The 26,463-nt window shown below is 44.2% G+C and overlaps 1 protein-coding gene and 1 long non-coding RNA gene across 2 annotated transcripts in view; one reads left to right on the top strand and one right to left on the bottom strand.

Annotated features, from left to right (window-relative positions):
- Positions 1-11,991: 11,991 nt before the first annotated feature.
- Positions 11,992-26,463, bottom strand: part of DNAJB6 (DnaJ heat shock protein family (Hsp40) member B6) — a 63,198-nt gene continuing 48,726 nt past the window's right edge. The window contains exons 9-10 of the mRNA XM_079947027.1: positions 17,056-17,253; positions 11,992-12,418 (exon numbers count right to left, since the gene is read on the bottom strand). Coding sequence (XP_079803153.1) covers positions 12,336-12,418; positions 17,056-17,253 — 281 coding nt within the window. The 3' untranslated portion in view covers positions 11,992-12,335. The remainder of the gene's footprint in view (positions 12,419-17,055; positions 17,254-26,463) is intronic.
- The window catches only part of LOC307199379, a 180,010-nt gene continuing 170,806 nt past the window's right edge, over positions 17,260-26,463 (top strand). The window contains exon 1 of the long non-coding RNA XR_013831948.1: positions 17,260-17,441. This is a non-coding gene — a long non-coding RNA (uncharacterized lncRNA). The remainder of the gene's footprint in view (positions 17,442-26,463) is intronic.

Genomic DNA, 26,463 nt, shown 5'->3' with positions numbered 1-26,463 from the left:
TTTTGTTAAGGTTCCTCTGCTCTCGTCTGGACTCTGAAGTGTTAGGTGCATCTTAACAGCATGATTGAGTTGGGCCAACCTCCACTATGCTAGGTTTCAACTGACAGACAAGCAACAGAAATAGTTCTTCAAGCTGCTTTTGTAGGAGTTGGTGCAGGAGCGGCATTTTGGCTCAAGACCCAACTGTGGATATGGACTCTCTTCCACTTGGAATAGAAATGGCAGAAACTAAACTGTTTCCTGCTCTTCTCCATATGATATCCCCCCTTTACAGGGCAGGGGGAGAGATGCAAATATTCTGATCTGGATCATTAAAATATTAAATGGGAAACTGGAGGCAGGAGGCATCTTCCTGCTTTTTGCCCACATCCTCAACATTCCTCATTGCTGCCTCCCAGCTCCTCTTGCCTAAGAGGCAGGCACCTCAGTCTGTCTGACAGTAGAACCGGCCCATCTATTTGCAAGAGCAGTCGGTAAGGCGATTCACTAGAGATTTACTGCGTGTTGACTATGCTCAAAAAGGTTTTGTGAATGACCCCACGAAGCAGGCCAAGGTACGTGTGAATGAGGCTCAGTCACATTCAGCGGCGCAAGCGCAGTTACCTGCAGCAACAGAAGGAGACAAGATCTATTGTGCTCCCCTGACATGGGTAAGATATTGTTATTAGAGACAAAAATATTAGGAGAAGCAAACAGGGGCTAAACCACGGCACCATGTGGTGTTTGAAGTGAGGTAGGAAGTCAAGTATGAAATTATATTTTTATGTGGGCAAAATCCCTCGTTTTTTAATATCTGGCTCCTGCTTCTAGCTGATGCAGCTTATCATCCTGAAAGTAAATGTGATTTCATTGAGCGGCAGCCGGTATCTCACAATCGGGGGGGGGGGGTTGTACTTTGCAATGTTAATCGACAAAGGAAGAGAATGTGGCCATTTAGTGCAGTCGAGAAATTGAATTTTTAATCATTCTGTTTAATTCTGATTTTTAAGTGGGTTCTCTTTTTCCTTATAGGCCATGATTAAAACAATTGTGTAACTTTAATGAATGTGCAAGTTTAATGAATTTTTGAAAAGTTACCTATTGAAGGTCATTCTCAAAATAGATAAGGCAAAAACTATCTTCATCTGGAATATTGCAGTGTCACTTTCTGATTGCATTCAGATGCTCACAAACGTTTTGGGTCTTGGACTGTTTTGGGACTTAACTAGCCAGATGACAATGTTGTACCTCCACTGGCAGACACAGTGTGTTCTGAATACCACTTTCTGGGAATGCAGTTGGGGAGGGTGGCTGTGGGGCTCTGGTGCTGTTTGCAGGCTTCCCATAGGGATCTGGTTGGCCACTGCAAGACCAAGATGAGCTAGATGGGTCCAGCAGGCTCTTCTTATGTTCTTATGAACAAATTGGTTTTACTATTGGCTTTTCAGCTCTAGGAGGCGCATGGAAGCACAGGTTAATTCTGTGTCCAGGGCAGCTGCTTACCAGCTCCATCTGGTATGCAGGCTGAGACCCTGCCTGCCCACGGACTGCCTCACCAGAGTGGTGCATACTCTGGTTATCTCTCGCTTGGACTACTGCAATGCGCTCTATGTGGGGCTACCTTTGAAGGTGACTCGGAAACTGCAATTAATCCAGAATGTGGCAGCTAGACTGGTGACTGGGAGTGGCCGCCGAGACCATATAACACTGGTCTTGAAAGACCTACATTGGCTCCCAGTATGTTTCCAAGCACAATTCAAAGTGTTGGTGCTGACCTTTAAAGCTCTAAACGGCCTCAGCCCAGTATACCTGAAGGAGCGTCTCCACCCCCATCGTTCTACCCAGATACTGAGGTCCAATGCCGAGGGCCTTCTGGCGGTTCTCTCACTGCGAGAAGCCAAGTTACAGGGAACCAGGCAGAGGGCCTTCTTGGTAGTGGCACCCACCCTGTGGAACGCCCTCCCAGCAGATGTCAAGGCAATAAACAACTATTTTACTTTTAAAAGACAACTGAAGGCAGCCCTGTTTAGGGAAGTTCTTAATATCTGATGCTGTATTGTTTTTAATATTCGGATGGAAGCCACCCGAGTGGCTGGGGAAACCCAGCCAGATGGGTGAGGTATAAATAATAAATTATTATTATTATGAGAGGGTGAGGTTGTACTCCCCCTGAAGGATCAGGTTCATATTTTGGGAACACTCCTGGATTCCAGCTTGTCACTGGAGTCTCAAGTGGCTTTTGTTGCTATGAGTCCTTAAGCCCAGCTATAGCCATCCCTAGACCAGGATAGCCTCAGTTGTCCATGCTCTAGTGACATCCCATTTGGGCTACTGCGATGTGATCTACCTGGGGCTGCCCTTGTAGATGGTCCGGAGCTGCAGCTAGTGCAGAAGGTTGGTATTTGGGGCAGCCTGATGGGACCATGTGATCCTGGTCCTGAAAGCACTGCATGGGCTGTCAGTGAGCTGCTGGGCCCAACTCAAGGTGTTGGTACTAGCATATTATGGAGCCCTAAATGGCTTGGCTCCCAAGTCTAAAAGAGCACCAATGATCCTAGACACTGTGATTGGCAAGTGAGGCCTTGTTGGTGGTGCTACCACTCGGGGCTGCCCAGTTGCTGCTGCCCCATGATAAAGGCCTTTTCAGTGTTGGTTCCCCAGTTGTGGAATGCCTTCCCTATTGAGGGTGCACCTGTCACCATCATTTTTAACTTTCAGGGGGAATTTAAAAACATAACTGTATACCCAGGCATTGGATGGATGGAGAATACAGTTCCTGGACACCAGTGCCGGCCCAAGACATTTTGGAACCTGAGGCAAACCACCAAATGGTGTCTCCCACCTTGCCTTGCCAGAGATGAAGGGTTGAGTGAAGATGTACATCAGCAGCGGGGTGGGGGGTGGGGATAAAGATCTACATTGGATCTGCTGCCCCTTTGGATCTTGCCAGTCACCTTTTCTTAAGGGCCCAAGATCACTGCATGGAATGTTTCTCACTATAACTGCTTTTAGATATTTTTAGCTGTAATCATTTTCAGAATGTTCCCCCTTTGTTTTTTTTCTTTTTACATAGTGGATCTGTTTGCACTGCCCCAGTGTGAGGCAGCTGTGGGGAAAGGCAGATTCCCTGATAGGGATCATTAGGAAAGTAATCAAAACAAAGCTGCCAATATCATAAAGGCCCTTATACAAATCTACAGTGCGACCACACTTGGAACACTGTGTACTCTTCTGGCCACCTCAGCTCCACAAGGGTTTAGAAAAGGGCAAACCAAAATGATCAAGGGAATGGAGCAATTCCCCATGAGGAAAGGCTACAACCTTTGGGGCTCTCTGTTCCTGCTCTGCTCCTGTGTCACTAAAGGTAAAGGGACCCCTGACCATTAGGTCCAGTTGTGGGCGACTCTGGGGTTACGGCGCTCATCTCGCTTTATTGGCCGAGGGAGCCGGCGTACAGCTTCTGGGTCATGTGGCCAGCATGACTAAGCCGCTTCTGGTGAACCAGAGCAGCGCATGGAAATGCCGTTTACCTTCCCGCTGGAGTGGTACCTATTTATCTACTTGCACTTTGATGTGCTTTCGAACTGCTAGGTTGGCAGGAGCAGGGACCGAACAACGGGAGCTCACCCCGTCGCGGGGATTCGAACCGCCGACCTTCTGATCGGCAAGTCCTAGGCTCAGTGGTTTAGACCACAGCGCCACCCGCGTCCCCGTGTCACTACTTACCCCTTATTTCCCAGATTGTTTCCTCCTGTTTCTGCTTTGCCCTTACAAGCAACAAAGCCACACAAAATTTTAAAAAGCTTGACTTCTTTTCACCACCACTAAAAGCGAATGCAGTGGTACCTCTGGTTATGTACTTAATTTGTTCCGGAGGTCCGTTCTTAACCTGAAACTGTTCTTAACCTGAAGCACCACTTTTGCTAATGGGGCCTCCTGCTGTTGCCAAGCCGCTGGAGCACGATTTCTGTACTCATCCTGAAGCAAAGTTCTTAACCTGAGGTAATATTTCTGGGATAGCGGAGTCTGTAACCTGAAGTGTATGTAACCTGAAGCGTATGTAACCCGAGGTACCACTGTAATCAGACCGCCATTTCTCTCTACTAAACCAGGCTAGCTGCTATGGAAAGAGCTTTGGGGTTTTTATTTGTATACACAATTCTCTGATGTTGAAGTTCACATTTCTCAGCTCTACCTGCCTTTTAGCATCGCAGGCCTGAGCAGCTGTGGTGGAAAACTTATCTGGCAAACACCTCTTTCTCCCATCTGTACTTTCAGATGAAGCCCAAGATCTGGCACCAGATTTATCCCTTTGAGTTATGAAAAGCTGGACCCGTTTTTTAAAGTTTACAGCAGAGCATAGACGCGTGTGAAGAACGGACGGAAGAAGCATATGGCCTGGGACATTTGGAGCAGAACTCAAAAAGGGAAAACTGGAGCTTTCTTCTGAAACTCTATTCCAGTTTGTTTTATTAGCTGCTGGTACAAACTAGATTGGGTGGCTGCCACTCTTCCTACTCTGCCAAGAAGCAGAGCGCCCACTTCCAAGGGAAGAGGGGGGAACATTTTGTGCCAGCCAACGGGAGCAAGGAGCAATCGGGCAAAATCTAACCTGAGCCTTGTAACGTGTGTGAGCAATATTGCGTTATTAAAACCGTAAGTGAGATGGGCCTCTTTTTGCTGTTCAGCTCTTAAATGCTTTAAAGTTAGAAACCCAAACTCTCTTGTTGAGACATCAGCAGATGAATGAGTAGAAATCAGAAGAATGCAGACAAATTATTACTGCACAAAAGACAACAACAACTGAAACAGAAAGATTTCCCTGCATTAAAAAAAAGGAAAGAAGACCATGTGTTACTCACATTGGAAATACTCTCCTCAGCATTTCTTAGGTGCCAGGCAAAAACCTCTTAAACCAGGTATTAGGCTGATTAACACTCTATGTCCTTTAAATGTGTTCGTGGGAGGCAGTGTTATTGGTTTTGTTTTTGTTTTATTATGTACTTTGTGGTTCTATTCTGCATTTTTATGCTGTGAGCCACCCTGAGATTTTTTGGATGAAGGACAGTATGCAAATTTAATAAATGACGACGACGACAATATAAATCAAATTGCAAAATGTCAGCCTTGGCCCCATGGAAATAGAAGCAAATGCATAACATCATTTCTTCTGGCTGTTGGTGTGATCCTATGAGAGCAGACACCATGGGCATGCGAACCACGACACTGCTTTGCAGATTTGTGTAGAGCATAATAGTTTCATTACCAACGTGGCAATGCTTTTAAATACACTCTCTTGCATTTAAATGTCATTTCTGCACCAAATAAAGTACAGGCAGCTTCTCCTGAAAACAGAAAAACCAGCAGCTCCCAGGCTTGATGTTCACCTGTCAAAACAAGAGTAACTGTGGATGCACAGAAGATTCTCCACCCAAGTTGTGTCTTAGCCCTGTCTTAGTCCTTAAGTGCTCAAAGAGAGGCATTCATTTAAAGAGTGGAAATTATTATATTCTTACCCCTTTATGCATATTTGGGTGCATGCTTTAACATGCAACCTTATTTTTTAAGCAGGCAATAAGGGAATGTACCTGCTTAGGAGGAAATGGTGTCTTGAATAGTTGCAAGACTATTCAAAAGTGAGGTGCGTGTATCAGAACCATTGCTATTAACATTTTTAGCCTGAGGAATGTGTACCAAAAATCTAAACAGGTAAATCGTCTTCCAATAAGAATGATGGTAGTTTTTCAGTCATCATTGTAATGACAATATTATGTAGTGATGTTGTTTTTGGAAATGTATTTTTATACTCTGCTAATTTGCCAAGTCTTTGCATTCTGTAGAAAATGCATTGTTGTTGTTGTTGTTGTTGTTGTTGTTGTTGTTGTTGTTGTTGTTGTTACTACTACTACTACTACTACTACTACTAGGTAGGCATCCAATTTTCACTTAGGAGGAAAATCCACTGTGTGTGCCCTAGATATCAAAACTGCTCAAGTTGGGAAATACTGTCCTGGAATGTGAACTTTACCAGTTTTTAAAGGGGGAGAAAGAGAAATCAAAACAGCACCACAATTTGTTCTATTTCTTATATGTTGCTGTCAAGACTAAACACACTGGATTATACAGTATTTTGAAAACAGCAAATTCTGTCTTCTGCCTGAAATGCATGCGTTCACCACATGGGGGCGCCTTTACACAAAACTTCTAATCACAGCCATACCACAGATTTTTCTACCATGGTGACGGGAACAAACATGGATCACAACTTTACCTTAGTAAAGTGGTATCTAGAGACAGCAGTACGACAGACAGCACATCTGAAACACACTTGGTCTGGTTGAGACGTGCAAGATCATTCACAAGCTTCTCCTTTCTGCAAGTTCTAACCCAGGCATAGGCAAACACGGCCCTCCAGATATTTTGGGACTACAACTCCCATTATCCCTAGCTAACAGGACCAGTGGTCAGGGATGATGGGAATTGTAGTCCCAAAACACCTGGAAGGCCAAGTCTGCCTATGCCTGTTCTAACCATCCTTGGGAACAGGATCTCAAACTGCTAGAAATGAGTGCAACACTTAACTGGGAAGACACTTTCATTAACCAGATACTGTGTGCATTTCTGAACTGCTGCTGTCATGGAAACTGCCACAAATTCTGCCCGTCTGTAATTTGCAGTGTTTCGTTTTTGTCACATATGCAGAGGCAGAAGGGATTGCGTATGAAGAAACTCCTACAGCTTTTCTTCTGCTTCAAAAACAATTTTGTCATGCAGTCTTGGGGCTTATTTTATTTTCTTAAAGGGAGGCAGCCAGACTCAAAAAGGGACAGCTATGTTACCGACGGCGGGGGCAGAAAGGAGAATTCAAGAACATTTGGGCAGTTCAAACATTTAAGCCATGCAAATGTTTTATTATGGTAGGTGATGTAAAAAGACATTGATAGGGATTAAGTAACCCAGACTCACCTAGAATCCCAGACCCAGATCAATCATATCCATTTCTCCTCTTCACTCCCCACCCATCAGATGTGCTTCCTATGATGCTGTCAGATTCCCAGTTCTGAGCGTTTTCTCTCTACATTGGCTGCTAAATGTCCTGAATGAGAGCTGCCCTTCTTATATATATATATTCATATTTTGGCTAGCCAAAGCTCCAGCACTGGATTATTTTGTTTGCTGCTGTCGCTGCCTTATAGGCAATTTTAATTTTAATTTAATAATTTGCTTCTGCTTGGCTCCAACAGGCAAGATGTCAAGCGTGTGTCCTATAAGGCAGGTGTACAAAATCCTTAGCATATTGTAAGATGATATAGTCTTGAAACAAATGTATGCAAGGAATTGTGTGGCTAAAATTCAGCTCTGCAGGTTCTCCTTGGTTCTGCTCCCAGCTGGACTCATGCCTACTGAATCATTCTCAGGTAATTTTCCATTTCAGCATTCTGCTAACAGGTAGGAAAGAAAGGCTCACTAAACACTGCAGGAATTTTCCACTAATGTTAACCCCAAGCATAAGTAATACGGCTGGTAAGTAGAAACACCCATCTCTTCCCACTTGCATCAGCAGAAACTTAATGCAACTGAAAAACCAGGGATTTCCGAATATTTTTGCGGCTGAAACTTCTTTTCAGAAGATCACTTTTTTTTTTCAGATCTTTGATGCAAAGTACGCTCTTCTCCTTCCAATCATCCGGATCCAGGCAGTGGCACTGAGGAAGCGGGGTTACTATCACTAACCACCTCCCACTAAACACACACATCTACTGCATTTCAAACCCACATGCAATTATTGGGCCAGTTCACTGCTTTTTTTGTGACTATTGCGGATAAAAATCCTCTCTGTGCACTAAGTGTGCATGCCAACAAGGAAAAACAACAACCCATTGCTTAACAAAGTGGGGGGTGGGCGGAGAGAGAATGCTAATGTATAAACAATACTATAGTTCATACGAGGTATTGAAAGTAACTGAATATTCACAAACCATTCTTTTGGGAATGTTGCCTTGATTAACTCAGACTCTTTCGTTTATATTAGGGATGGGGAGTCTGCGGTCCTCTAGATGTGGGACTCCAGTTTCCATCAGTCCCAGCCAGCATTGCCACTGATCAGAGATGATGGGATTTTTAGTTCAACAATAGCTGGAGGGCTACAGTTTATCTATGCTTGGCTTAAACTGCCAAGAAGCATGTCCCAAACATGCAATAGCATGCCTGCCTGGATTCAGTCCTCTCTCCATCACACATAGAATTATAAGAGTGGGAAGGGACCATAGGAGTCATCTAGTCCACCCCCTGCAACACAGAAATCTTATTCCCTATGTGGTGCTCGAACCCACGACCCCAAGATGAAGTGTCTCGTGCTCTGCAGACTGAGCTATCCCAGCAGCCACCAACCCTGTACTTACATTAGACTTATCTGGATGACCATTCAGAATTGCTTCATAAATCATATTTTCCACCCAGATGAACAGTAATCAAGGAAGTGGCATGAAGCAGTCCTCTCTCCATCATGCATAGAATCAGAGTTAGAAGGGATGTGAATTGTCTCCAACACAAATGAATCACATGGGCCCCGAATTTGCTTTGTCCTAAATCATTTCCTTGAAATGACTCCAATATAGCCAGTAAAACCTGCTGGTCACAACTTTGCAGAAACAGTCTGTCCTGTTAAATCACCTGTAGAAGGAAGCATGTCAGAGGGACGTTCTAGGATGTGTGTGTTTTTAAAATCTAAACTTACATTTGCAAGCAGAAAACAGTCGAACTAATTTGAATCTCCATACAGGAAGTCTAAGTTCTTCCAGTGGGAGCACTGGCCAGTTTATGCACAGCAAGTAAGATTTAGAACAGGCATAGGCAAACTCGGTCCTCCAGATGTTTTGGGACTTCTTTGGCGATCACTCATAGCCAAGTAAGATTGTTTTCCATAAACATGGTTTTAACAATAAGTCTGTAAGTGACTGTGGAGGCCAATTCTGGATCCACACGTCCTTCCACAGTGGGGACATAGGTTACCGGGCAGGAGTTGATCATAGTGTGGATTTGCCAAGCATGCCTTCCTCTTAGCACGCTTCTCCCTTTCAGCCTGAGTTTGAGGGTCTTCAAAGCCCATAACACCTTTGGTAAAGGCTGTTCTCCAACTGGAGCGCTTGCAGGCAAGTGTTTCCAAGTTGTTGGTGTTTATGCTACCTTTTTAAAGATTTGCCTTGAGACAGACTTTAAATCTCTTTTGTTGACCACCAGCATTACACTTTCCATTTTTAAGTTCGGAATAGAGTGGTTGCTTTTGAAGACAATAATCAGGCATCCGCACAACATGACCAGTCCAACAAAGTTGATGTTGAAGAATCAGGTGATATTTGCTTCATCCAGTACACTGGTATTAGTTCACCTGTCTTCCCAAGGGATGTGTAAGATTTTTCAGAGACACCGTGGATTCAATCTTTTGAGAGGTTGGAGGTGGCGTTTATAAGTGGTCCATGTTTCACAAGCATACAGCAAGGTTGGTAGTACAATAGCTTTGTAAACAAGCATTTTGGTTTCCCTGCAAATGTGCCGGTCCTCAAACACTCTGCACTTCAATTGGGAGAAAGCCACACTCGCAGAGCTCAAGCGATGCTGGATTTTGGCATCAATGTTGACCCATGATCCCTAGGTAGCAGGACCAGTGGTCAGGGATGATGGGAATTGTAGTCCCAAAACATCTGGAGGACCGAGTTTGCCTATGCCTGATTTAGAACAAGGGTGGATAATGTTTCCCCATTCAAAGGCCGGATTCTCTCCTAGGCTATCTTATGGGGGCTGCATTCAGGTTGTGGGCATAGCCCAGCCCACTGCAGTCATGATGGATCTATATGATCCCCAAGTGCTTGTATTAATGGGATGCTGCACCCAAGGTGGCAAAAATCAACAGTTCCAGTCATCTCAGGCAAGGCCCAGGCCGTGAATAAAGCGAGACCTACACAATCGAATTTCCCCAGGGCATTTTATTTTAAAACCCAGCACACCAGAGATTCCCTTGGCCAGTGGCACCAAACCCTAACGTGTCATCGAGAAATCCATTATTGGGCTCCAGCAAGTGAGAAACAGAGTCACTATGTTCTTACACTTATTTCTGCAGCCCATAAGAATAACAGTCATGTTGGCATCTCTTGGAACAGAGAGCTAAAACTCAAGGTAAAAATAATAATAATAAACCTAGTATAAAACCATTTCAGGCAATCACACACAAATTTATTCAGCCAAGAAATATAATCACAGAAAATGTGTGCAGTAAAACATTCCAATTTTCAAAAATGGTATATTGAAATTGTAATGTACATATGGCATGAAGGTGGCACTACATATCATTAAAGTGCTTGAGAATATATTTGGATAGATTCTAAAAATGTTATGTGATTATATTTATTGTGTGAATAAATCTCTCTCTCTGTATGTGTGTAATATTAAGGTTTTTAGAGTGTTTCTCAGACTTAAGCTATCTGTTCTTCTGTCCCTAGTATCTCCTGCTGTCTCTTGTTACTTCCTCAGAAGCAATTCCAATTAATATACATTTCTACTGAGAGCTATAAATCCACCCTTCATCTTGTTAGCGACGCAAAAATTCCCTCTTTGCAGAAACTTCCATGGAGTTAGTTTAGCATCCTGACTTTTATTTTTATATATATATATATGTCAGAAGTCCATTCTTTGAGCTGTTCAAATAAAAATAAAAAGTCAAGGAATGGGGAACTTGCTTTATTTCTTTAAATATTAGTAACACGGCACGACACAAATCAGTGGTATTCATGTAACAAAAAAAGGGGGTATGATTCTGCATCAAACTTCAGACATATTGTGTTTTAAATACCTAATGAGTTGCACAAGATTACATTTTCATAATACCAGCATTAAAGATTAATCCAAGTAAGTACCCCAAATCCTCTTGCAACCTAATCTTCCTGGACCTAAGATACATTATTAGGGGGGCTAATCAACGATTTCTCCAGGAAATTTGGGGTTTCCAACAGTGCCAAGGAAGAGAATTGCCACATAATTTATCAGGGAGAGAAGGGAGGGGAGAACACACAGGAGACCAAAGCAGCTGAGAACTTCAAATCACGGATTAAGCAGCAAGGAGGCAACTTGCTTCTACAGTAACCATGCTTGGGAAAAGTTAAAGGAATGGAAGGCTCCAACTTAGTAGTATTTATGAGGTTAACAGAAGCCATGTACCATGCAAATGAAACATTTATATGGAGGGGAATGAAGTTGCCTTGCTACATCCAACTCCTTAATTCACCCCTTCAACCCCAATTTAGACCAAATGGGAACCAGCACACACTGTATCCACCCAATGTACAAATACGTATTCTAGATCTGACCAAGGAACACAGGCCGTAAGCTCTTTCCGGCTAGTCAAGGCTCCACTCCACCCTCACATGCCACCCTAGGAAAAGGGGCGATTTCTGGCAGGTGCGGTGAGGTGCTGTGACCCTTGCTCTACTTGGCATGAACACGTCGTCAAGGCTACTGATTTTTGGGCAATGGACATAGGGTAGTATTTCAAAGTATGCCTTTTATTATTTGGCGAGAGAGAGTTCTGGGGAACATAATGAACTCGCAAGGGTTGATTTCACGAAGAAGCTTGTGGGGGGGGACTTGCTCTCTCTCACAATCATGGCCCACTACTTGTGATCCATAGCGCATCAATAATGGCACATGCAAGCAAGAAAAATCAACTGCTTCTTCCCCTGTGGAAAATAAGATGCAGGGCTGAATCTCCCGAGAACTGATCCTCAGTCATTATGGGGGAGTCCAGCTAAGGAAAACTGAGGTCACATGAAATGAGAAACATATTAAGTTCAGAATATCCCATGATGAAAAGCGTTTTGTTTTTGTTTTTTTGAAATATAGACACATCGTTTACAACCTTTCTAAGTTCTAGAAGAAGCACACTAGACTACGATAGCTTTAGCCCCAGGAAAGAAAAAAGGTTGAAAAGGTTCTACCACATTATTATTATTCTTTTCCCCCCGAAAATAAAACACATTTCAAGCCGGGATCTGCTTATCTGAAGCATCGGATGCACCCTGATCCTAAACACGCTGCTCAGAAGCCAAACCCACTGATTTCAATGGAAGTGACTTCCGTGGAGCGGGTTTCTGACAGGGGCGTCATACAGAAACTCAAGCAAATCTGTGGTGCTCAAGTGTAATAGTGCAAGTTTAGTGTACTTTAGAGAGGAGCCATAGTCTCTCCCCCCCCCCTTGCTAAGTGAGATTAGCCGTAAGAAAATATAAGCACCAGGAAAGGAGTGTGGGTGGGGTCAAGTGGTGTGACAGCGAGAGGGTCTGTGCTGGGGGGCATCGAAGTCCATTTTAATAGGGTGCCTTGGCTGACTTCTTCTTCTTCTGCTCCTCCCTCAGCTTCTGCTTCTTCCTCTTGCTGACTTCTTTGTATCCTGAGGAGACACGGCTGGTAAAACATTGTTCATATAGATTTCCCTTCATTAAAGCAGAAGCATTCTGATTTTAAGCCTTCTGAAAATGCAAGGCAGGTCGCCCCTGAGGAGCATAATCACAGGGCTTCAGCAAGTGCAAGGTTCCTCCCTCCCAGGTCTCTCACATTTCCTTAACAGTTGGCCTACCAAAGTTAGCTTCTCCACATGTAAAGTTACTTCCAAAAGGTGACCACCAGCCATAGGCTCAGTGCAAAGGCCTCCTGGCCATAATGAAAGTTCCCATTAGCCTTCACTTCAGAGGCACTCTGTCCATCATCTGAAGAGTTCCCTGTTGTAAATATCTCTAAATGGCTAGGTCTTGACGAGATTGTTTACTATGCACCTGTGAGTCAAAAAAAAAACACAACAAAAAGGACTGCCTTATCTAAATGCAATATAGTTTAACTATATTGTTAACTGAAATGGCCCTTTTTGCTTCCATTGGGTCCTCCCTCTCAAAAACTGCAGGCTAGGTTGTAAATTTAGCTCCCTCCCTTCTCAGTCCTATTTCAGAGCAACCCTGACTGTCATCAGTTGAGGTTTTGAAAACTTTTGTTGAAATAAGTCTTCCCTTGTTAATTTGGCTTTTAACAACCCTACCAGTTTTTAAAGGCTGTTTTTAGGTCATCTCTGTATCTTGTTTCTGAAGGCATTCCTTTGAAATTTGGGAAAGAGTTAACAAAACAATCAAAGGAATTCTGGATAGCCTTGCTTATTTTCTTATCAAATGTGTACAAGTTTAAATGTGTACCAGTTTTTAAAGGCTGTTTTAAGGTCATCACTGTGGCTCGTTTCTGAAGGCATTCCTTTGAAATTTAGAAAAGAGTTAACAAAACATTCAAAGGAATTCGGGATGGCCTTGTTTATTTTCTTATCAAATGTGTACAAGTTTAAATGATGGGATGGGCAGGTATTTTAAATTATCTGTACTGTTTGCAGAAGTGAGACAGTATACAACGCAAAGAGCACTAGTTCATTTCAATGGGGATTAAGCAGTTATAGTGCTTAAGTCGACAGGAGACTAACCTGCACTAGAATACTTGGGCCGTGATATACTTACAGCAGTTTAATGCATTGCCCTGTACCAGCAGACTAGCCAAACATTTGGTGCAGGTGGGGAAGTAACCCTGCCTGGAATAAGTGAGCTTCCATTTGAATTATGCAGAAACAGGTAGTTTTCCATTTGAATTCTACAGAAATCTGTAGTGCAACCAATTATTTAGAGCTGAAATCACCTGCTATGACATATGAAGCCTGCTCCATGGACAGTGGTTGTTCTGTTTCTAAACTCTTTGACAAACTATTTTAATGGGGAAATTGCATACAAAACCCAAGAGATAAAACACTGAGAAACCACCCTCTTGTCCTTACAAGGAAAATGCAGGTTTAATTGCATTGGTTAAAATTTGGTAGGGTAAACAAGTGACCAGATTAGGGGGGGGGGAGTTGGTGGGCGATATTCAGCCCAAAAGGGAGCCACCGACAGTTTTGAACACTACCTACCAACGGGCACTCTCTTCTCTCGTATCCAAGGTTGAAATTATTCACTGGGTTCAAGTTCAGCTTTTGGCTACTCCAAAAATGGGGGAGCTGCTCAAAACAGTTTTTCAGAACTACTGCCATTTACCAGTTCAGTCAGTTAACTAACCAGAGGTACAAACTATTGCAAGTTAGGTATCACTCATCCTAGGGACAGTTGTCCCTGATGCAGAACATATGATCTCATTCAGAGACAGTATGAACCCAACAAAGGCAGTGGCAAGACTCCTAAATCGCAGGTGAGGGCCCATCAGCAGGAGCCTTGTAAGTGGATCACCAGGTTGCCAACAGGGGGTAAATATTGACAACGTAAGCTGATACTTCCACCACTTCCAGATACAAGGCTACAACCAACCGTTGGATCTCACAGGAGAGTCAAAATTGCACAGGTGTCTGTCTCAGCAAAGAAGCGAGGACCCAATGGGGCGAGAAGAACTAGAGTTCTAGCAACATGATTCATAGAATATATGAAACGATCTTCATCTGACCACTGGTCTATGTCGTCCAGCACTATATACTTCAACCGACAGCTGCTCTTCAAGACACATCCAGACTACGCTTCAAAATACACCTTCCTGCTCCTGAGATCAGTTTTCATGGGAGATGCCAGGTACTGAACCTGTGGCCTGCTGGATGCAAGGCATCTATGCACACTACCCAATGCACCCTATCTCCCACCCCATAACTGATGCTGGGAAACGTTGACCAGTGCCAAAGTCTATTTTTGACAACTTTCTTGTCTCTGCCATGCACAGTACAGGGAATAGTGATACTTACCTGATCGAACAAAGTTTGTAAAAAGATGCAATGATTTTAAACGAGGAAGCACTGTAATTTTTGAATCTGACATTTGATAGCCTCTGGTCCCTTAAAAAAAACATGGAACTTTACCTCAATCACTTGCGCTCCCTGGTGTGTTTTTCAAATGCCCAAGGCTGTGCTACCTGGCAAACCGCACTATGTCTAGAATTTTAAAATGATGGGCCCTAGTCTGCGGGAGATGGGTGGGGATTTGACAGCCCCCGTTTTACTTGCAAAGCAAAAAGCACAGATGGCTCCGATATTACGTTGTCAGATTACAAACAACAGGAAGACAACGGCGTAGCTGCTGCAGCTGCGGACCCCTCTTTCGTGTTATTCCAAAGAGCCACTTCAAAAAAAACCTGCGTCCTGCAATTGACTAGCAGTCGAAGCATAGTTACTCCAGTTGTGGGGAAGGTCAGCTTCCTGTTACCAGGAGTTGCCTCGCCTGTTCAGCACCTGCTCGCATGCCAGCCCAGACCACAACGCATCCTTGATACGTGCAGTATCGGGAGAAAACATGGAGAGGCATCAGCGCTAGTCAGACAGGGAGTAGATCCATTGAAACAAACAGAAATGACTAAAGTAAGTGAATGGATCTACTCTGAATTTAGTAGGAGACCATCCATGGCCATTAAGGCTGGCGTATCAATGGCCTCGGAAGCAGCGGGAGGGAAACGGGCAAAAGGTTTGAGGGCAAACCAAAATGACAGCCCTTTGGCAACCTGTTGCTTAATTTTAAGCAAACAAGAGTTTCCCTCTCGGTTGTTTCACGTTTCCTAAGTTTGCACCATGAAAGCTTCCCAAGGTGGTCCCCGCTCTCGATTCTGGTCTCCATGGGTCATGGGAGCTGAAAGGAAGCCCTTGAAGAGTCATCCCAGCCAAACCTTGCCATAAAGCAGGTTTCTGCAAGTTCATATCCGCCTTTCCCAGATTGCGGAATGCCACAAGCAGGGATGATGAATAAGATGCTTGAGGCTAGAAGTGCCTGCAGGCAAGGGGCAACACGGGAGAGGATAACTCACCCCATCTGGCTGTGCTGCCTGCCATAGCAAGGAAAGACATTTCCCTTTCTATTCTGTCGGGGACTAGATGAACACAATCCACCCCAGAACTTCTACACTCAGAGCAGTTTCTCATATTACACAAGGCAATTTGAGCCTACCAATCCTGGCTCCCCAACACACCTCCCTTTGTGAGACAGGGGTTTGTTGTGGGTTGGACCCAAACAGTCCCTCCCTCCTTCCACCTGAGGGAGAAAACCTTTGGATACAACCCCCCCCCCAAGTTTAGGTGTGCACCTAAAAACCATGCTATGTGAAATCTTCCTCACATCGTCATTTCTCCTCAGTTCGTGTTCATTTTGCTTGTGTTGGCACTCAAAGAAGTGTGGGAAGTGGGGAGTGACCGCCTGGCAATGGTGAACTGAGGTTTCCTGAAAATAGTTTCCCGAAAACTGGTTCTGAAATTAAGCCATAGCGGGGGGGGGGGGGGCTGAAGATTCAGCTGTGCAGTTACTAAGCTACAATACCGCAGCTTCTCGTTTTAGTAAGCACATGAAACAGACTGGATCAGCAACTTAGTGCACTTGTGTCTCCCATGACGGCAGGCGGTAAAAAACAAATAGGGTATGAACAATGGATTATTCACATTAAGGAGCTTGTTAATACTGGATACCAAGGGAAATGTGAATCTTGCAGTATTAACCTGCAAATTAGATGTTTGGATCTGGCACCGATTGAAATGAGCAAAACGATGAACGGGCTGCTGCTTATGTCAGCCCTTGCTAAACATATCCTTGGCTAAAGGAAACGAGGAGGAGGAGGGCAAGCCATTTTGCCAAGGAGATTCCACCAGGTCTCAAAAGTCTGAAAATCTAGTTACCTGACAGTGCAAAGAACAAAATCTATACAGGCTACTAGAAACCTGCATTTGGAACAAGGAAAGCAAGCAACGTGTCAGCTACTAAACACAGTTCTGCTGTTTGCTGTGAGCTGTATGCACGATTTGGCACAGGCAATGAATTTTATTTGGGTATCTTCTGAAAATGGGCAGGGCAACGTAGTCCTGAAGCTAGTCTGAATGCAGAGGAATAGAGCATGTGAAATGTTAGCCTTAAATCAGTACGCAGCAACGCGATCTTATTGGGTTCTTTGACTTAGGCTTCTGGCTAAGTGGCGTGACTTTTTTTACGGGCTCCTGCTTTAGCACTGGCTCCTGCCTTTTTACCGGTTCCTGTGTCACCTTTTTGTGCACACCTGATGAATAAATGGGCGTCTCCCAGTTGGTCATGACCAAGTCATCATCCTCATCGCTATTACAGTGAAAGGTATGCTTGGGGTAGGCGGCAGGCTTCAGGGCCGATTTTGGAGAACGGGCATTAGCCGGCTGGAAAGGCAAGGCGTTTTGTCCTCTGCGTCTGCATTCCTCTGCAAAAGCTTCATCGTCAGCTACACCTGAGAGGGGGGAAAAAGCAGACCATTCAAGAAAGAAATGAGCGGGGTCACCCAGGAATGCTCTGTCTCCAATGGAAACAAGAGAAAAGCCAGTCCCGTAACTTTAGCTGTTGTCCCAAGCAAGTCACTTAAGCTTTTTTTTTTTAACACTTCAGTTTCTCCATCTGCAACCTATGAGTATTTCTAGAGTTTGGATTTGATATCCCGCTTTATCACTACCCGAAGATGTCTCAAAGCGGCTAACAATCTCCTTTTCCCTTCCTCCCCCACAACAAACACTCTGTGAGGTGAGTGAGGCTGCGAGACTTCAGAGAAGTGTGACTGGCCCAAGGTCACCCAGCAGCTGCAGGTGGAGGAGTGGAGACGCGAACCTGGTTCCCCAGATTACGAGTCTACCGCTCTTAACCACTACACCACACTGGCTCTCACATCATATTGGCACATATCTCCCATCATATTGGTACAGACCACAAACTGTGCCAGGGTAACTGCACAGCTACATTTTAGAATAGTGAGGCAAGTAGAAGAATATCGTACTTGCAAGTCGGAACTCCTAACAAAGGTTGTTGCAAGTACATACTACATTCCATTTTGAAGGAAATGACACACGTGAGTGCTCTGTTCTCTAAATTGTCCTTGAGCATGTGCAGGACGTAGAGGCAATAAGACAAAACAGGTGTACTCAGCAGACTCTGCTTCCCAGAAGATCCCAGGCTCTGAACACATCTAATGCCACTAGAATCCTAGAACTGTAGAGTTGGAAGGGACCACCAAGAGTAACCAGAAGAAAAAGTCCTGCTAAAATCTGCAACACAGCAAGATGTAAACTCAGGTGCATTAAAAACATAAGCAGGCCTGGATCCTAGTGACCATCTTTGGAATGTTCAGAAAAGGCACCAACAGATCATGTGAATTGATTGTGACACTATCTTCTCAAGGCCTGTTAAAGGGGGACTTTGGCAATAAGTAAAAAGCTTACTTGGGAGGCAAAAGGAAAGCTGAGGATTGCAAGAATGCAAAGATGAATAAGATCATGCACAGGGAGAAAGAGATTTGTGCAAAGTGATCCTGACCACTGCCTGGGATGTAATGAGACAAAAACCTTAAGGCAGAACTTGTGTTTTCCACATCTTTCTTTTTTAAAAAAGAAGTCCCACACACATATCTAATCTTTTCAGCCATAAAGTCTAAAGTAAAGAAAATAGAGGACATGCTTCTCAGGACTCTCCAAAGGTTTTTCCTATTCTCCTGGACCAGTGATGAACTGATACACAGCAGCTTCCATAATTCACATCAATAGCTTGTGCTTCTCACAGGTGGTGAGTTGCTAAGAGGTTACAGGATCCACCAGGTCTCTGCACCCACTTCTTTGGATCAGCTCAATCAGATGCCCTTCACTGCCATGTCTCCCTAAATGGCTGCCCATGGACTTGAAGCACAAGGTGTCTGGTTGATGGGAGTCTGCAACCCTCTGGAAGAGACTACCAGCGTCATGCAATCCTGAGACCTGCCCTCTGGGGTTCATTCACCTTATTCAAGAACCAAAGAGTCCAAGCAACTTGTCAAGTAAAAAGGTAACTGTTCACACCGTCATGGCAGAATTGACATTGTACTATAGGTCAATATTGCAAGAAGTTCAAGGTTCATACTACAAGGAAGTACTAAAGCTCAGTGCAGCCTAGCCTTATGTTCCAACCAGCATAAACCAGTCTTTCTTAACCTAGTGTCGTCCACTATTTTAGACTGCAGATTCTATTATCTCTGACCTTCAGCCTTGCTAGCATAAACTCTCCAGAAAGCACCTGAACCCACCAGAGGTGCCTTCATAACAAAGCTTGAGTTATCCACAAGGAAGTGATGACCATCTGGAGCTGTCATCATCAATCCATTCATTCACATTTGAGCAAGAGTATAAAAAAGCTATGTTCAATGAATATAGGGCATCGCCCAATGTGGCTGTTGAACGTATCTGCTTACATCCCATCTCACACAGTCCCCTACTCACTTTTGCAGGCCTTTCCCTTTTTCACAAAGACACAGACAAGCATAGTGAGAGGCTCCTTTGTTCTGTGACTTGAGCTTATCCAACTTCCCAGCTCAGTTCCACCGCTAGAAAAAGCCTTCATTTTTAGGCCTTTGGGTTTGTAAATCTACTGTTTTAGAGTTCTGTGCTTTTAAATCTGGCTGTTTCAAACCTGCTTCACTTACCAAGGATTTTCCCAAGGTTTTAAGAGATACTGGCAGCCCCTCTGTTGCCACTACAAAGTGTCGTAGGTTAAAAACAAAGCAACCTCAGATACTAGGAATAAAATCCTCATGGGGCAAGCTATATAACCAACCACAGGAGACGCCCCAAAGGGCTGCCCCAGTTTTAAGGAACGGATTAGTTCTTGAGGCAAGACATAAAAGTAGAAATGAAAAAGGCAGGCAGAGCGCGCCAGGAGGAAAACTTTTACCACAAAGACATTAAACAATATGAAAGAGGTGCTGGAATTTCTAACACATTGCTTAGTTCATCTCGTTAATCAGATTTAATGAGTGCTCATAAAAGCATGGTGTCATCCAAGGTGGTGCCACATTTTGTGCATGCTTTCCCTACTGGCTCATGCATCATTTGGTAAGGATGGCAAGATGGCTGTATGTAGCTGATTACAAGCGAGTCCTGTGACAAAGAGCACTAGGAACTGGCGTGAAGAAGTGAGAGACAGGTCAAAGGGAAAGGAAATCCTTAAGAACTATTGCATGTGCCAAGCTAGGATGCTTTTGGATCACAGCACTGAATAGTAGTATGACAATAGTTCTCAAATGCCACTAACAGGACTAACATGGAAAACTGGCAGAACCCCCGTGCCAGCTTGAAACTAGAGTTTAATTCCAAGTTCAGACATGACATAACCCTGCCCAAGCTCATCTTCTCTTGTCCTCAGTCTTATTTCTGAGTAATGGAAGTAATCTACAAAACAAAGGGGACTTCTTACAATGACAAAGGCTTTGAGGAGTTTATCAGAACAATATTAAACAATGAAGCATGGACACACTACAGTGGTGCCCCGCAAGACGAATGCCTCGCAAGACGAAAAACCCGCTAGACGAAAGGGTTTTCCGTTTTGGAGGCGCTTCGCAAAACGAATTTCCCTATGGGCTTGCATCGCAAGACGAAATGTCTTGCGAGTTTTTCCGACTTTTTTTTCCTTTCCGCCCTTTTTCTAAGCCGCTAACAGCGCTAAACCGCTAAGCCGTCAATGGGCTTGCTTCGCAAGATGAAAAAACCGCTAGACAAAGACAAAGAGAATAGCGGAACAGATTCTTTTCGTCTTGCGAGGCACCACTGTATTAAACTGATTTTAAGAAGGATGTTTACTTCCTCTTCTACTGCCCATAACTTTTCTCTAAAGGGGGTGTCCTTTCTCAGCTGTAAGAGAACATAATGTCTCCTTCACCACTCCCCACTAAATAGGACCAAGTCTCATCCGTGCACTGGAGAACTTCTCAGTTGATTTTTCACAGAATACAAGATACATCTGACCTGCTGGCCCTCTGCTGTGATTTAGGTGACACAGTAATTGCTCGGTTCGTTTAAGGACAGCAAATCCACAGTCAGCACCACCTTATCCTAAAGTAGCCTGTGGGTTGCTCAGATTTGTTTCTATATAGCCCTGGAAGCCAGTATGCGTCTGGCCAGCCTATTGCTACATCAGAACAGAATGTCACTGTGTTGTGGCTTGTGCACTTACATGATTGTGCAATTTGTACAAAGTTTAATGGGGATATTTTTGGGAGGGGGTAGGTATGATTGTTTGGGGAAGAAGAAGCACATGTACAAAGGCTGCTCAGGGAAATGAATGTTGCTTCCACGTACTGCAGCAGCAACACTGGCCCAAGGTATTTTGCTACTTGTGGCAGAAAGGAAACAGCACCCCTTCCTTCCAAGTCAAAGTGCATGGTATCCAATTTTGGCACCTGAATCAGAAAATCCCCAAAACGCTTCTCCCATTTCCTAGGAGAAAAAGAAAGGCAATAAATAGTGATACAGTAAAAAACAAAACAAAACAAAACAAAAAACTTCATAACTTGCTGCTCTTTCGTGACACCCAAAGTCTGCTGCCTGAGGCAGACGCCCCATCTGCCTAATGGTAGGGCTAGCCCTGAACAGCAAAAGGAATTTCTTCTACACAGAAGCTCAGTCCCAATAAGACTGAGGCCCTGTTCGTGGGTGGTTCCCTAGACTGGATGGATGAGAGGTTGCCTGCTCTTGATGGGGTGACACTCCCACTGAAGGAGTGGCTAGACAACTTTGGAGTCCTTTTGGATCCTTTGCTGTCACTTGAGGCTCAGGTGGCCTCATTGGCGCACAGTGCCTTCCATCAGCTTCGGCTAGTGGCCCGGTTGTGCCCCTATTCGGACAGGGACAGCCTAACTACTGCTGTCTAGGCTCTGGTAACCTCTAGGATAGATTACAACAATGCCTCTGCCTCTTAAGATGCTTCAGAAACTTACGCTGGTGCAGAATTCAGCAGCCAGGTTGCTCAGTGCGACAAGACCAGGGGTAGGCAACCTTCTCAATCTGGCCTGTGGACTGTCCGGGAATCAGCATGTTTTCACATGAGTAGAATGTGTGCTTTTATTTAAAATGCATCTCTGGGTTATTTGTGGGGCATAGGAATTCGTTCATTTTTTCCCTTCAAAATATAGTCCGGCCCCCCACATGGTCTGAGGGATGGTGGACCGGCCCACGGCTGAAAAAGGTTGCTGACCCCTGGACAAGACAGTTTGAGTATCTTACACGGATCCTGGCTGCCAATTCTGGGCCCAATTCAAAGGGTTGGTTTTTACCTAGAAAGCTAAACGGCTCAGGACTTCTTTTCTTCAACAAGGCATTTTGCTGATTAACAATCTATGGCTTTTTAAATGTGTTCATGGGAAGCAGGGGGGATATTGGTTTTGGTTTTGTTTGTTTTCTTATGTGTTTTGTATTTTTCTGTTGCGAACAGCCCTGAGATCTTTGGATGAAGGGTGGTATAGAAATTTAATAAGTCATCATCATATCTATGCAGCCAGCTAGGGCTGTTTAATGATAAGGCACGCTCTCTCACGAGCCTCAAGCCTAACCAGCTCCTAAATTATAACACTCTTTTCATTCCATGTTTGAAGACTGGTTTTCCACCGGTACCATTAAAGGCGGCTCAGATGGCAACAGGTCAAGGGAAAGTTTCAACCACCAACCACCATGCACAGGAAGTCATGAGGTCTGGATGATTATGAGTAGGAATGAACATGTGATTTGATTGATCCAGTTTCTCTTCCACTCCATAAAGATTGCAGTTCAGCGACAGAAATGTAGGAAGTTGGCTTGTGATAGGTCAGGCTGCTGTCTACTCTGACTCACATCAGCTCCTGGGAGTGTCAAGCAAATAGCTCTACCATCACCACCTACGCCAAGGCTTTTAACCTGGAAGTTCTGTATGCAGAGCTCCGATCTAGCACTGAGCCACAGAACTACCTGTACATTCCTACATACATTCAGCCAGGTCCCACCCATTTAATTCCCTACCCATGGGCCACCACAACTTGTCCAGTAACTTGGAGAAATGCAAGGTAGATCATTTTTTAGGGGGGAGGTGACAACAGAGACTTTCTTCCTGCACCCACCAGTCCCCAAAACATCTTCTGCGACATTTACTGAAAATTAGCATTTAGAAGTTAGAATCAGCACTGCTATGTTCCTTATAATTAAAGCATGCTAACGCCAAAGCATCACAGTGATAAATAGTTATTCCTTACAGTAATTATACTGGGGGGAAAGTTTCATATTTGTTTCCCCCCAGCTTACTGAAATAGGGTTTTCTTCTCCCCATGCAATTAACAGTATTGGCTTTATTCCTCTCTAACCCAATTAAAATTCTCTTATGAAAAGAGTTCTTAGGCAGAACGGCTAGGATTCAAAGCTATCACACAAGCAACTGATAATTTGAATGTTAAACCTAGCTGCTTCTTTCATCTGATTGTTATAGCCAAATTTAATTGTAAAATGACTTAAAAGGTAATTCCAATCATGCTGATGTGTTAATTGTTAACTGCAACGCTGGAGATCTTTTCCAAAAAGAGACTTGTGTGGCTCAATTGTTTGGATCTGACTTCTTCATTCAGTCATGCAAGTCCCTTTTGGATAGGAGTTTGCACTTATGTTTAACCAAGAACCTCATTTTACCCTGAAGGGCTGGCCCAGAATCAAACAAAAAGGGGCAGAGCTTTATTCTTTAGCAGATAGTTCAGTAGGTCTTAATCTCAGGGTCATGGGTTTTGCCATGTTGGGCAAAAAGATTCCTGCATTGCAGGGGTTTGGACTAGATGCTCCTCATGGTCCCTTCCAACTCTGCAATTCTATTCTGAGGGTCAGCAAGTGGTCACTATTTAATGAACATCTTAAGGAAACCTAAGAGCTACAGGAAGACTTTGAGAAGTTGTGGCAGTATCTTAAACTGTGGCATGAAGAAGAAATGGAAGTGTACAATACAGTGGTGCCTCGCAAGACGAAAAGAATCCGTTCCGCGAGTCTCTTCGTCTTGCGGTTTTTTCGTCTTGCGAAGCAAGCCCATTAGCAGATTAGCGCTATTAGCGGCTTAGGGGCTTAGCAGATCAGCTGATAAGCGGCTTAGCGGATCAGCTGATAAGCGGCTTAGCGGATCAGCTGATAAGCGGCTTAGCGGCTTAGAAAAAGGGGGGAAGGGAAAAAAACCGCAGGAACTCGCAAGACATTTTCGTCTTGCGAAGCAAGCCCATAGGAAATTCGTTTTGCGAAGCACCTCCAAAACGGAAAACCCTTTCGTCTAGCGGGTTTTCCATCTTGCGAGGCATTCGTCTTGCGCGGCACCACTGTATATAAATATAAAAGTATGGGCTGGAAACTAGATCATGGTTGCTCCATCCCCTTGAATTGCTGTTTATGAACCATGTTTCTTCTCTGCTAATGTCTAGCAGAAGACAACATGTGATGTAGATGCTCTTGAGTTTCTTTGCCCCAGCTCGATGAGCAACAGCCAATTAAGCAGAACCAGGGGTGAGGCAAAGCAGGAGCCCAATGTCTCCTGAAGGTGAAGGGACCCCTGACCATTAGGTCCAGTTGTGGCCGACTCTGGGGTTGCAGCGCTCATCTCGCTTTATTGGCTGAGGGAGCCGGAGTGCAGCTTCTGGGTCATGTGGCCAGCATGACTAAGCCGCTTCTGGCGAACCAGAGCAGCACACGGAAATGCCGTTTACCTTCCTGCCAGAGCGGTACCTATTTAGCTACTTGCACTTTTGTCATGCTTTGGAACTGCTAGGTTGGCAGGAGCAGGGACCGAGCAACGGGAGCTCACCCCGTCGCGGGGATTCAAACTGCCGACCTTCTCATCGGCAAGTCCTAGGCTCTGTTGTTTAACCCACAGCGCCACCCGCGTCCCAACATCTCCTGTAATACCCCTAAATTATTGGCTCTCAAAATTTTTGTCTCTTGGCCACACTTTCAGAATATATATATATAAGAAATACATTTGGAAACGCAACTGGGATTGTCCTCAGTATCACTTGATGTTCTTGCTCTCATTTTGAAAAATACCTATCCATATTCTGCCAAAAATTAAAACAATTATACTTTGCTACACTACACTGAAATGTTTACGTGTTTCCTTGGTTGTCCTTGAATCTTCCTGCCCACACCTGCCATCCTCTCCTGCTGCACCAGTGTGGCAGGTCACACACCCTTTGAGAACCACTGATCTAGAATGACTGGAGCGATCCAAGGCCTAATGTTGCAGAAGCATTTACAAGGCGATACGTAGTGTTAGATAACTTGTTGGAATTGGTGTTAAATGAATCTTCAGCATTGCAAGGCATATTCCCAAAGGTCTGTTCAGGTTGCATGATAAAACCTGAATAAACAGGAATCTCTCTTAACATCTTTCAGAGTCGCAATAATATGAATTAGCTTAGCCTAGCTGGTAGGACAAGAAAATCCCCAGTCCACCATATTATCCTGTGTCTGAACACAATACTCTTAACTAGAAGGGGGGGGGGGGAGATGATATAATGAAGTATATACATTCTAGCCAGCAGAGGGCAGTACTACACACTGAGAAAGTTCAACTGAGAAAGATCAACAGTGAAGTAATCTGTCAACACTTTTAAGAAGGAATCGGTTTTCAGTGTATGCCTTATAAAAGGGTAAAAGGCATGTTGACAAGTCAGTACATTTGCTGAAGATGCATACTTCACTGTCAGAAGCAAAACTGCATGCATCCGTTCTGCAGTTTGTAGAAGGGCAAAGAGGCAATTAGCAACAGATATTTGCGAAACAAAGGCTTGGAGGGCAACCAAAGCATAGTGATTAGCATAAGAGAAGAGGGTCATTTGCAATAGTATTAAAGAAGCCGGTAACACACTGATGATTAGATGCATTGCAAAAAGATCTGCGAAATTGAAGAGGGTGGTCTATTGATGGGTATGAGCAAAGATGGCCAAAATAAACCTTCATTTTCAGAGACAGTACGTCCAGAGTCCCTTAAAAAAATGCCAAATGTAGGAGACAAGCAACAGAGAAAGGCACTCAACAGACAGTGCTAGCCTGGGATGAGTTCAACCATAAACTAGGAGTGAGTGTTTTGGGCAAATCTCCTTTCCCTCCCCTCCCACACCTTAGCCTCAATTCTAGATCTGTAAAATGGGCACTTTTTCAGAACTGCTGTAAACATCTGTTCTAAGATTGTAAAGAACTTTGCACACTTAATAGGAGAACTGACTCCTTCTCATAGGACGTTGCAGAGTTAAGAGAGAGGGAGTTTACTGGTGAAGCAAGACGCAACTTGCCATTCTTGAGGGTGAAGCGGCAATAAATGTATTCCAGCACAAGGTATGACTGAAGCAGGGAAACACCAACTGTGGGACAAAGCTCTGACAAGATGGTACAGCTTCTTCTCTCACACCCTGGCCTCAGGCTGCATCTCATCTCATTGTACTTTTTTTTTGGGGGGGGGGGGGTGAAGAGAATGGAAAGCTTGCTTTGTCTCATGTTGGGATCACCATTACAAATGAACCTTTCTGCAACCTAATGGAAATAGGTATACAGTGGTACCTCGGGTTATATACGCCTCAGGTTATATACACTTCAGGTTACAGACTCTGCTAACCCAGAAATATTACCTCAGGTTAAGAACTTTGCTTCAGGATGAGAACAGA

Source organism: Podarcis cretensis (genome assembly GCF_951804945.1).
Source record: "Podarcis cretensis genome assembly, chromosome: 12".
Lineage (NCBI taxonomy): Eukaryota > Metazoa > Chordata > Lepidosauria > Squamata > Lacertidae > Podarcis > Podarcis cretensis.
The sequence above is the reverse complement of the archived record's forward strand: the minus strand, read 5'-3'. Positions and strand labels throughout refer to the sequence as shown.